The sequence below is a fragment of the Haemaphysalis longicornis genome, unplaced genomic scaffold (assembly GCF_048455015.1).
Source record: "Haemaphysalis longicornis isolate Haplotype H1 unplaced genomic scaffold, Haemaphysalis longicornis Haplotype H1 scaffold_9, whole genome shotgun sequence".
Classification (NCBI taxonomy): Eukaryota; Metazoa; Arthropoda; class Arachnida; order Ixodida; family Ixodidae; genus Haemaphysalis; species Haemaphysalis longicornis.
In genome coordinates this window covers 20,863,979-20,876,964 of record NW_027526460.1, presented here as the reverse complement: position 1 = coordinate 20,876,964, position 12,986 = coordinate 20,863,979, and the positions used below count along the sequence as shown (strand labels likewise).

The window sequence follows — 12,986 nt, the reverse complement described above, 5'->3', positions numbered from 1 at the left end:
TCTGTTAATTGGTATGGTAAAATATATGAAGAGAACTTGCCTGATGATTTCACTTCGATGTTCTCGGAAAGTTTCATCTCGTCGAATACTATTAGCCCATGTCGGCTGAAGTCGTCCATTGTCTTTGTTTTCTCACGCAAGGCATCAAAGGTACTTGGATTGAATCCTAAGCCGCTTTTGAAATGCTGCATTGCTTTCCTTATGCAGCTGCGGCCAGGTAGAACCAAGATCTCGTGGCGCCGCAAGTGCTCGTACAGCTGCGGGCTTCGCATACGCATTAGTATGCACTCGAGCAGCCAGTCATTTCGGTACTTCATACCCTTTGTAGACTTTCTCCTGGCTGCTTCAAAGCATGCTCGAACCGCGGCCTGTTGTTTAGAGCGGAGGCCTTTGATTTTCTCTGAGAACTGCTTTTCCGGCAGTTGCTCATTCATCGCCTGCATCTGGCTTATGCTAATTTTTGCTTTCTTTAGCTTCGCCCTCATTTTTTTCAGGTTCCGCCGAACAGCAACTGTGTTGTTCCTAGCTTTTACTCGGTATCTTATTCGCGCAAGCTGGTTAAGAATTAGCTTTCGCTGATACTTGCAGTGAATGCAACTCGCCTGACCATCTTTGACTGTGCGAGAAGTTGCATCTCAATTTCTTCCACATTTAAATTTAAAAAAGATTTGCAAACTAATTGCAGAATTCATAATAACTTTCTACGGCTTTCTTAGCAAAACCTACTCTTCTTTTTGTGTGCGGTCCTAAAAAACACCGCCTTCACCATGGAGGAAAAAAAAGCCTTTTCTTTCCTCCATGGCCTTCACGATATTCCCTTCCCCACGCATAAGCTTCGCAAATCTGCCACAGCTTCGCACTTGTTTTGTTGTGTAAAGCAGCCGCCTGTGGCGCTAGTATCTTACCCCCTTTTTGGCGCGGTTGTTTGAATGTGGAATAACGAGCTGCAATGATTGATAGCGGTTCTAATCAGGAAACACTGTTGAGACTGGATTTTGTCCTACCTGATAAGCATCCGTGTAAGTGTGACGCCGGCATTCAACGAAAGATTTATGCCGGTGTGCAGTCAGTTCGTTAGCAGCATCGTGCGAGTATATCAGTGCTTTGCTATAAAACAAAAAAAACTTTGCTATAAAATGTGTCAACATTATACCAACGCTGCCTATTTGAAGATGAAACAAGGGTACATATAGACGTTCAGTTTGTTTTAAGGAATAAAGAGTTTTCGCGCCTGAAAGTGGATCAGCTTGAGAAAGCAGCTTGTCTCGATTAAAACGAACAGCGACTGCTTTCGTACCGGTACGCCGTTGCAGCGCAGCGCGTAAGGTGAAATATACTTTGCAAAATGTTTGTGTGGGCGTGTGTGTAGCGCGTTCGCGATGCCACACTTCTGAACGAACGTTCAACCATGGTCGATGGGATCGTGGCCCACGCCTCGCACGCCCATTCCGAGAGCTTCTCCAGAGGTGCACGCTTCAGCCGACAGCTCGTTTTGAACGCGTGGTAGCCGCTGCTGCCATTGCTGTTATCAAGCGCGCAAGTGAAACGATTTGACGATTTGTGTGAACGCCGATAGAAAAGCCTAGGCGCCTAGGCTTGCTGCGTGCGAAAAATCGTTCCTAAAAGCTTTGGCGCCATCTTGAGATGGCGATGGCGATGGGTGGGACGAAATTTCCGCTGTTTCGGCAGTTTCGGTTTTGTATCCGATTCTAACGCGCATGCGATTTTTCGGCCTATTTTTTCGTAAAAAAAGTGCGCGTTAGAATCGGGTAAATACGGCAAGCTTAAATTATATTAAAACGACATTTCAAAGATAACACGTTATAATGGCGCGATGAGACAAGATTCAAAGATTTAAAGATTTTATTTCCTCAGAAGTACGAGGAGGCAGGCTGTGACTAAAGGCTACAAAGCCTGACAGACGTCCCATCCCCCTTTGGTACAGTACAATGATGAGGCAAAATCAAAGACGTTAGAAATTTTAATGTGAGTTACAAAAATACAAGCAACATGTAGAGCACAATACATTACAGAACAATATGGTAAAGGTACAGTAAGTACATTAGAGTACAAAGGAGTAAATTAAAACAAAATACAAGTGGACAATCAGAGTACAACTATGATTGAGTTTTAAAGACAGGCACAATTACAAAACCTGTGCATTTAACAGATTGATGGTGGTTCCTGGTGAAAATGCGCATGGCTTGATTTTCAATATGCTGTGCTGACGAAATATGACAATGATATGGCGTATTTCCCCAGGCTGCAACACTATAATTTAAATGTGTATGAATGAAAGAAAAATGAAGTGGCAGGAGAGCATCATAGGAAAATACGGACCAGGTTTGATTAGGGCCCGAATACCATAGGCAGTATTATTCTTGATACAACTGATGTGAGAGCTATATTTTTGTTTAGGGTTGAGTAACACACCAAGAAAGAAAACAGAGTTGCAAACAGCAATGAGATTAGGACCGAGTGTTAAAGGCGGAACTGAGGGTATTTGTCGTTGAGCAGTTTTAAAAATCATACATTTAGTTTTTTCAGGGTTAATGTACAAGCAGTTGTTAAGGCACCAGTTTACGGAGTTCAGTGTTTTACTTAGATGTAAGGCCTGTGACGGATTTGCCTGAAGATGTTATTGTGGTATTGTCAGCGTATAATAAGCAATGGCTTAAAGTCAAGCAATTCAGAAGATCATCAATATATAGGAGGAAAAGCAAGGGACCAAGTATCTACCTCCCGGGCAGACCCTCATTATCAATTTTCGTACCACAAAGCACATCACTCATGTAGACAACGTAATCCCTATCTAAAAGGCAGTTGTGTATAAAAGTTACAGTCGGGCCAGTTACTCCATAAGTATGAAGTTTCGTAAATAGAATGTTATGATTAATGGTGTAAAAAGCTTTGTTGGAGTCCAAAAAGACTGAGCCAACTATGTAGCCAATATCTGTAGAATATTTAATGTGATCAGTTAACGAAAGCAAGGATAAACTAGTTGAGCTTCCCGAATGAAGCCCGAATTGGCGTTGTTTTAGTGGGTTAAAGTTTTCTAGATACTCAGTTAAACAGTTAACAAACAATTTTTCTCAATAATTTTACTGAGGGAAGAAAGAATAAAAATTGTCCGATAATTGGAAATTGGATTTTTGTCGCCTTTTCATACACCGGAATGACCCTAGCGGGGTTTTGTTATTTATTAAGACATACCGCTAAAGGCGGTCTACATAGGGGGGAGGGATACATTGAAAACGAACAATGCGAAGAATACTAGCGGCATGTTAATAGGCAAATGAGTAAATACGAGCGGGTGCGAGGACAGAAAACAAAAGAAAACAAAGCCAGAAAGAAGAAAAACAAAGAAAAAATCTGGAGAGAGAGAGAGAGGACATCTTTATTGGCCGGCTAAATTAGTCGCAGATACCAGCCTCCTGTAGGGAAGGCAGCATCTATGACTGCTGGCGTTGAAGGGCCTCCATCGCGAACTGGACGGCTCCCCGTTGAGAGTCTAAGTCTTCCTTGCCCACCGCACGAGCAAGATGGGGTGGAAGCACGTCTGTTGGGTCCGGAGTCACAGCACATGTCCATAGCATGTGCGCCATAGTAGCGCGACTAGCACTGCACAGCACACACACGTCACTCGGCTGTAGTTCGGGGTGGACGTGTTTCGCCCATACAGGGGTCCACGTCGCACGCACTTGCAATTGTCTGAACAGTACTGCCTCTTGCCTAGAGAGGTTCGAGTGAGGCCCAGGGTATCGTCTCCGGAAGTCCCGGAAGCACTTCAGTACCTCCCCGTACGTAGTAATCGGGTTGAAGTCTTCACCTTCGTTGTCGTGATCGTCCGCTAGAGGAGGGGAGACCGAGCCGGCGTTGCGTCGAGTGAGCGCACTCGCCATCCGGTCCGCGTCCTCGTTGCGGTTCGTTTCGGGTCCCACTGTGCCCATGTGGGCTGGGAACCACTTGATGCACACCGTTGTCTGTGATGACCGTAGGGCCCCGCACACCCTCACAACACTCGGGTGCACCTTGTTCTCAGCGAAACGCAGGACGGCCGTCCGGGAGTCGCTGAGGACGGTGGTGCAGTTAGGGTCGGAGAGAGCCAGCGCGATGGCCAGCTCTTCCGCTTGTTCAGTGGATGATGCCACGATGCTGCCGGCCGTGTAGAGCTCACCGGTGGTGGCTCCGATGACGGCGGCGGCGTACGTGTTCTTGCGGTCCGGGTACCTGGCCACGTCCACGTAGAAGGCCCCGGTGTCTTTGGAGTGAGTGGTTGTAAGTGCCCGCGCTCGAGCGAGCCGTCTTTCGTTGTTCTCCCCTGGACTCATGTGGCGGGGAAGTGGGGCGACCTGCAGCTTGCGCAGTAGGTCCCGCGGAAGCGGCAGCCAGTCCCTACCTTCCTGCAGCCTCGGTTGATATCCTATCCTTTGTAGTAATCTGGAAAGGACTCATATCAAACATACAAAAGCACTTTTTAGTGAGGTTAACATGCAAAGTAAGTGCGTAAAAGTTCTTGGAATTTGGTCGGATCGGTTACAGTTACAATGTGGGATAGTAGGGTGCTCCATTGAGCAATTGTGCGAGGTATTAATGATTGCGAATATCTAGAAGTGAGGCATTTCACACGTGTCACCTTTAAGACATGGTCCTGTCCGGGAAAGATGGTCGGTGGCGAAGAAAAGAAATCAGCATGAATGAAGAATGATGGTACAGTTTATGAAATAATGATAAACGTGATAGTTTACGCCGATGTGATAGGATAGGCAAAGATGCGCGAAGTTTCAAAACCGTGACGCTGGTGGGACGTAATTAATCTGAAAAGATGAAACGAACGACACGATTTTGAAGGGATTCAATTTGGCCAACTAAGTATGCTTTTTCACGGTCCCAAATGACAGATGCTTATTCAATTTAAGGTCTGATGACAGTTGTGTATGCAAGTTTACGGAGGTTTGATGGAGCATGTTTTATTCGGTGCTTTAAAAAAGTGATGAGTTGTTGGCGGATGCAAGAATGATGTTGCTATGATGATTTCATGTCAGGTCACAGTGCAGGTTAATACGCAGGTACTTTTAAGTGTTGTCTAGGTCAACAGTTGAGTTATTTAAAGAATAGGAAGTCTTATTGCGTATGCGTGGTTTCTAAAGGACATAAGTTTAGTTTTAGAATTAATCAGCGGCATTAAACAAGTGGAACACCAAGTAGATATTTTGTCAAGGTCAGTTTGGAGGGCGTCAGAAAAGCATGTTATTATACAATAAATAAAACAGTCATCGGCAAACAACCTTATCATCGAAGAAACGCAATTTGGTAAGTCATTGATAAAAATTAGAAAACGTTTAGGGCCAAGGACATTGCTTTGGGGAACACCAGAGTGCACTTCGCCAAAAGAAGAATTCAAATTATTAGCAGATGTGAATTGAACCTTTGATGATAGAAAATCTTTAAACTATGCAATACAAGAAGGTGGATATTAAGTTGTGTAAGTTTGATTAGCAATCTGTGGTGACGTACCCGGTTGAAAGCTTTGGAAAAATCTAGAAATATTGAGTCGATTTGAAGCCCAGCGTCAACGGATGAGTGAATGTCGTTATGAAACCAGAAAGCTGAGTGTCACACGGGTACCCTTACCTAAACGCGTCTTGTATTTTGTTTTTATGTAACTATCCGTGCGCCAGCAGCACTGAGGCCTTTGGCTGTTCCTGGGCACGTAAATAAACATGATTGATTGATTGATTATATTATTATTATTATTAATATTTTGTTTCCTTCGCGTCTAAAACCGCTGCGATAGCTATAGTTATCGCCAGCTTGAAGCGGCACAGCGTGATTTGCTCGTCGTACCAGATACGCCTTCTATTCCGGCTTTGTTTCTGTGGCTTTTTTTTGTTGTTGTTGAAGTTGCTATCGAAACGCGTTCATTGCTGTGACTGAAGGAAAACCGGCCAACAGCCGCTACATGGCCTCAGTGACGTAATTCGAGCCATCGATGAACGTCAAGACAGGGAAAGGAAGAAAAATCTTATGGGCGAGTTTACAAGTTATCTGATGGGCAAAGAGCAGTAATTTTTAGCTGAGGTACTTTGCGACCCCCTAATCTAAGTACTGGATGTGTTTGGTGACTACGATGTGGAAGCATTTAAGATTTCAAAAAAAAAAAAAATGTTGAAAAACATGTTGCGGGTCCCTTGAAACATGCAATGTTACATTATCATGAGTCCATTAAAACTGGGTAAATATTAGCTAGAACTCGGTACGGCTTCAATAAGTAGTTTAAGCTTGTCAGTACTGCCCAGGAAGCATGGATTGCTTTTTGTTGCGGGCAGCGATCCAGAAGAGGGTTGTAGCGTCAGAGTAGCTGCGGCAGGCGTGCCCTTGAACCGTCACAGCGAAAATTGGGACTCTTTTTACGCCCCGGCACCGAAATCTGAAGAGGAAAGGAAATAGCTGCAACGCGCACGCAGAAATAACTATTGGGCTGCATTGCGCCCTTGTTATTAAATGTGTAGTTATGAATAGACAGACGGGTGGTAATTAACCATGAATCATTACATTCCATGCTGCATCATAAAAAATAAACATGAGAGAGAGAGAGAGAGCGAGAGAGAGAGAGAGAGAGAGAGAGAGAGAGAGAGAGAGAGAGAGAGATTTTTATTTCTCCCTCTCTCTCTCTCTCATGTTTATTTTTTATGATGCAGCATGGAATTTAATGGTTCATGGTTGGAAAGAAAACCTACTCCTGCTTGCCTATAGCAGGTTTGAAGGCAATCAAACGCCTTTACCATTTAACACATCCTCACTCAGGTAATAAAACAGATGCTTACATCCGGTTACGGCAAGCTTAGCGGGCACTTAGGTTCTTACTAGGTACATTAAAAGGAAGCTCAAATAAGCCCAATGGGCCCTGGAAGAAGAATATTAGGAGCGACAATTATGGATAAAAAAACTGCGTCGTTGTTGCGGTTCATGATGATGATGGTGACGCTGCAAGCAGATGGTTATTCTCCGCTACAGTGGCATTGACCCGTGAGGGCATTAGAGCGTTGCTAGGGGACTGTGTTCGTTCTGAAAGTTTCAAGGGCATAACGATCAATTGGATAGGTGATTAATCTTCAAGCTGTGGAGTTTACGACGCCGTTCGGTGGAAAGCATGCACCGCTGCCCCGGGACGCTCTGGCAGCTCCTGGCTCTTCGAGCACTCTTCCCAAAATAAGAAAAGCGGACCTAAGTGTAACTCAGTATTTGTAAAAAAAAACAATTCCTGGTTAAATTGACTATTAACTTCGCTAAACGCAGTCGCTGCCACATTACCCGTTCATTAGTTTCTATTTGTAACATGCAGTGTGTTATAATGGCAGCGGCATACAAGAACTAAAACAATAGTCTCAGAATTAGTTATGTTCATTTCAATTTACAGAAACGATTCGTATTACTATAGTGAAGCAGAACTGAACTACTTCCCAAATCACAACTGACGCTGCATTTCGTTGTTTCTAGTAAGCGAAAAAAAATTTCACGCACCTCTACGAAGTGAATCATGATGAGTGGGCGAAGCACTGGGGATCGTTCTTACCGTAAATCACCCGTGAGAGTGCTTACTGCTGCTAAAACGATTTCCAATCCCATCCAATACAATACAATTCTGCTTAATCCAATCCAATCCAAATCCAGTCCAATCCAATGCTCCTAGCGCATGCGCAGCACGGGTCTCCAGGAGCACTCTCTCTCGCTCTCTCTCTCTCTCTAAACTTTTGTGAACCTTGTATTTTGTTCTCGTTAACCTTTTATGAACCTTTTGTTCACGAACAAGGAGGAGGAATAAACTTTTATTAAACAGCAATGTGCTGGTGTCAGGGGCACCCGCCCGGTGAGAGGAGTCCTCAGTCCAGGACCCCTTGGAGTCTAGCGGCCTTTTTTGCTCTCTCCACCAACGTTTGCTGCTCGGAGAGGTGAGAAGTGGTCAGCATCTCCACCCACTGCTGAAAGGAGGGTGTTTCGATTTACACCGTGCTGTGCCGTGAGCACGAACGCCGGACGCCGCACAAGCCTCGGCCTTAAGGTTCTTCGCCCCTAAAAAACGTGAAGGAGGAAGACGCCCGTAGTTAACCCACGTGGGGCGTGAGCCATACCATTAATTGGAAATGCGCGTAGGGTGAAAGAGAACGAAGAAGAACCGGTCGTCGAGGTCTCTGCCGCCAGCTACGCGTCCAATTTTTCTGCGGACGCGTCGCCAAGGTACGCCACAACACGTCTTTCGCAGTCTAGAGAGCAAATACAATCTTCTAGGTATTTCGGAACGACGCAAAATGAAGTTCTCCTTGGGCACGTTGGATTGTTGCTGCCTAGTGAAATGATCGGAGCCGTGAAATTGTGCAAATGAGCGTACGCTGCCGCGTTTGCACTTGCAATGTACAAAGTAACCGTCTCACCTATAAATTTAAACGTAAATGTGGATTGCCCTCGCTCTAATTTTGTCTTTCGTGTTTGCCTGGCCCAACAAATACCAGTGCCTCCAATTTCTTGGCTTGATTGCCATGGTAATCGATGCATTGTTTTCAATGGTCTGTCCTGGACCTTCAATTCTCTGGGGTATGGTATCAAGTAAATAACTAATGTTCTCCTCTCAATATGAAATTTCGTCTCAATTTTGGATGGTGTTAAGGCCTGTGTATTTTGTCTTGACAAGACCTTTTTGTCCACGGCGCTGCGCAATATTGGCCACAGGATGTTTTCGTTTGCATTGTTGAGAATTCCCCTTCGCTGGAAGCGAATTGTTAAAGATCCTTAATTTAGGATACTGCAATGTTGAATATTACGCGTAACATAGGTATCGAAGTACAAGTGTCATGAAAAGTTAGCTTTAATAAAATAACTGGGCTTCACTAGCCGAATTTTTCGTGTTTACAATAGTAGCCGAATCACGGTTGATGAGCGAGACAGTACGTCGCGCCCTGTAGTATATTTAGGATATGTCACCAGGACTTGTTCATCGATTCAATGTGCCTTTCATCAATCCTGGCACTCGCGAAATTGTGACAAAGTGGAGGTACACAACTAATTGTAAAGTTTAACTTGCGCTTTCGAATAAATTGGTCGTCGTATTTGCCGTGACAATGCGGTCAAGAGGGGCAATTTTTAAATGCGATGACGCCTTCATTCCAGCCGTCAATATTTTATTCCGGACCACGTATCTGTCCACCTCTTTGTCCATAACTTGATCTTTCCTTTGCATCTCTCAATAATTTTTTCAGTTGTAGCCCCCCAAATGTTGCTTACCCACCGTGGTGGCTCAGTGGCTAAGGTGTTGTGCTGCTGAGCACGAGGACGCGGATTCTATTCCCGGCCGCCGCGGCCGCTTTTCTGATTGAAGCGTAAAGCGAAAACGCCCGTGTGTACGTGATTATGTTGCATGTTAAAGACCACGTGGTCGAAATTAATCCGGAGCCATCCACTACGGCGCGCCTCATCACATGCGTTGCGTCGGCGCGTTAAACCCTACAATCAATCAATCAAACAGACTTGCCTTTATTTTACGTCTTAATTCTTTCTCGTCACTCTCATCAACCTCCTCTTCCTCTTTTCGCGTTATAAGCTGTCTTTTCAAATACTCACTACGTTATAAGCGTTCGTTAGACCTTTACGTGAATGTCCACTTCGCCGTACGCAGTACTCGTAGCTTAGGACAGTGCTCATGGCTCGCAAGTGCTGTGGGGTAAAGGCTACCTGGACAGCCCAACTTTCCGGCCCGTTTACCGGTTGGAAGGTGGAAACTTAGCGCCTATCCTCGTGTTTCGTCCTTCGACTGGAAAATCCTTTCGGGCTTAGCGGTGGCTTGTCATGGAGTATTAACTAGCTTGAACACATCAGTTAATAATATGTTATTTTGTTCACAAACTGTAATCACGAACCTGCTCCTCTCACAGCGCGGCGATGGACAAGGAAGGTGCGGTGAGCCGCCGCCTCCGCGCCATCTACGGGTCGGGGCTGGCCGTGGCAGTGCTGCTGACGACCGTGGGGGCGGCGTGGTTCCGCGCTGCTCCGTCCAAGCAGAAGACCCTCGAACTGGGTTCGTTCGAAGCAGGTCTTCCCGGATGGCTTCCCGCGTCCTCGCAACTGGCCGCCGTGCGCAGGTAGGTAGCGCTTGGCCCAGCTCGAAATTTCCGGTGCCCTAAATCACCTCTTACATTGGTCACGCGTGAAAAAAATATTCGAGCTTAATCTCCTTCCGGAAGGAGCTTTCCGGAAGGTGGGTGGATGTATTCGTGGGCGCAAAAGCACACACGCCATTCAGCTCAATCCGCTCCTTAGCCGCGCGAGGAGTGGATGACACTGAACCATCCGTCATTCATTTTTAAAGACCCATCACTGTCTTTTACGAGGTATTGAATCTGAATCGCACACAGCAAGCATGAAAAGGGCCTGTCGTCGTACGCAGCTGTCTACTCATCCGTTGCAATCACCAATACGTAAGATCGTGTTCTGGCTAATTGTTCGCTCCTCACGCCATCCTCGCCGTAACCGAAGAGCGGGTCAGGAGGATTACGGAGTGTTTGGAATTACGCATAAGGAAGCGCGTACACATTTCACTGGAAGCCAGTGATGCGTGATCTTTTAGGATGGAATTCTAGTCAGTCTGAAATGAGAATGAAGCTGGGTCGGAGGACGGAAGACGTTATTTTTCTTTCGTGGTAAAGGGAATAGCTCCTTGTGGTAGAGTTTTTATCTACTACCATCGGATGACTGGTATGTATAGTTGTTTTTTTTTCTTGATCTTTTTGCCGCCGTGGTTGCCTCTACTGAATACTTCCATGATTCCGGCAATAGTCCCCACCGGTAAAAGCGTTCTACTGGTTACTTCCATTTGAGACCCCAATTACACGATTGATTGCGAGAGGTCGCCAGGCCCTCGTAAGGGTTGTATCGCCCAAGGCGGCGCTGAAATGACTCTTAGCGGTAGAAGGGGGGGGGGGGGGGGGTGAGGGGCGGTAAAGCTTTTTAATGCGGAAGCCTTAAATTGCCCAGTGAGCGAAAGCCTGGTCCATAGCCCTTAAGTGGTACATAGCGCTTGAACTCGGCAGTAGCGATAAAGAGAGCGGAAAAACGTAGCCAAGCGAGTGACGCGACATGCAGGGAAATCCACCATCGACGTCAACTGTCCCCGTAAATGGCGTCAGAAACGAGCGGTGTCGCAACGCGTGCGAGACAAATCGAAGCCATTCGAAAGGGTAAGGCGAAAGCATGTAGCCAAGCAAATCGTCTCAAGCGGCAACAGCATAAAGCCCTTTGAGAACGCGGGACGGAAACAAAGCGTCTCATTCGCATTCAGAACCCTTAAGAAGTATTTAGGTGTCCTCAGATTTTTAAATTAAAACATTCTTATAGGCTTCTCTGTCAAAAGTTTGTGCCAGTGGCAGAGCATTTTGTGCCGGTGGCATAGCGTGTACCACTGTGCCACTCTGCCAGTGGCACAGTGACAGACGCTGCTGCTGCACCGTGCGGGTAGGGAAAGCAGACAGGAGTGAAAAAATGCTGTAGGAGCGACTGATGTTCCACAATTTTATGAAATCTTCCGGGAGGCCTCGTGAAATGCTCAGTTCTAATGGTGGTGGCGAAGGAAAGAGGTGAGATACTAGGCTATTAAAACACGCGCTCGGTGTGGCTCTTACAGACGTAACATTAGGCGTAGCGGAGCAATATGCAAAATGCAAAGCAGCAAGATGCAGCAACACATAGCCTAACCTTGCACGTCTCATTCAAAATTGCTTAACAATTTGCGTAATTAATATACTGCCTGGTCCTTCTGCGCCAGTCGGCCGGTCACGCCGTCTCCGTCCAAAAGAGTTAAGGTGCCCACGTGGGGGAGTAGCGTGCACATGTGAAGGAGTGTGGGCGCATGGGCGTCAAAGTGCAACTTCCCTAAAAACCCTGGCATGCGGTAAAAGTGGTTGTTCAGCATTCATTTCACAAAGGAGAGACGGCTGTTACCCGTTGGGCGAGCTTCATAAATAAGAGTGCTGCACCCTTGCCGTGGTTTACAAAAGCATTCCGTTGAACACGCGTTCCCACTTGGGAGATTCAAATTGCCCGATGTACGGCCTCAAGCCCGAGGGTTAATTAAAACTTCGCGGTGGACTCAGTATGAACATATGATGGAACAAGTTTTACGCCTGCAACATGCTTCGCAATTCCAGCGATAGGATAACAGACATATGCGGATCTCTGTAAGTCAGGTTCATGTGTCTTTGCGTGCCTTACATGTAGTCGTCTCTCATGGTTAGCTTCCATGGCGCATAGATACGTGTTCCAGTGTCTGGCAGTTTTACCCATGTGAGTTTTGTTGTCATGAAAGTTGTCTTGCGTTTTATATTGTATGCAATCGGTTACAAACATTTGTCGGTAGAGCTACGTTGGTGAAAACAAATTTTTGCTTGTCTATTTGCAGGGCAGCGCACCAAACACGCGGTTTCCTCCGCCTGTACTTTACTGTAATTCCTCTTAAAAACTGGACTCGAGGATATTGATCTGCTTAGAAAATCAAGTTTGTTTAAACGTTGAACGCAACAGCCTCATGGCAGAGTCCGAGTGCACTTGTTAAGTCTGTTGGTAGCAAAGTTTAATTTTCGCTCACAAAACAAAAGCACTCTTAAAAATGGTCGTGGAACTTTATAACGGAACGCTAACCTGTTACTTGTCACAGTATTCAGTAGCTGCTTAGTGCTTTTAATAACTGGCCATGCTTAGCATAGTAAAAGAATCTGCGCGTGACACTGCGGATCGGCTGAGCGCGGACCACGACATAGGCACATTAAACAAGCACGTGTCACAATTAAAAAACAAATAAATCGAGCAAGAAGACCAAGGGGATGCACGAGGAGAGAGAGTATAACTTAGTTACCTTAGAAATGCATCTGCTTCTTCTTGGTTTTATAGCCAGCAGCGGAAAGTCCTAGAGTCAGTGTGCTTGTCACAAAAATCAAATACAT

The 12,986-nt window shown here is 45.8% G+C and overlaps 1 protein-coding gene across 1 annotated transcript in view; it reads left to right on the top strand.

Annotated features, from left to right (window-relative positions):
• Positions 1-9,932: 9,932 nt before the first annotated feature.
• Positions 9,933-12,986, top strand: part of LOC144151432 (aminopeptidase Ey-like) — a 60,711-nt gene continuing 57,657 nt past the window's right edge. The window contains exon 1 of the mRNA XM_077682483.1: positions 9,933-10,133. Within this exon, the coding sequence (XP_077538609.1) occupies positions 9,934-10,133 (200 nt within the window). The 5' untranslated portion in view covers position 9,933. The remainder of the gene's footprint in view (positions 10,134-12,986) is intronic.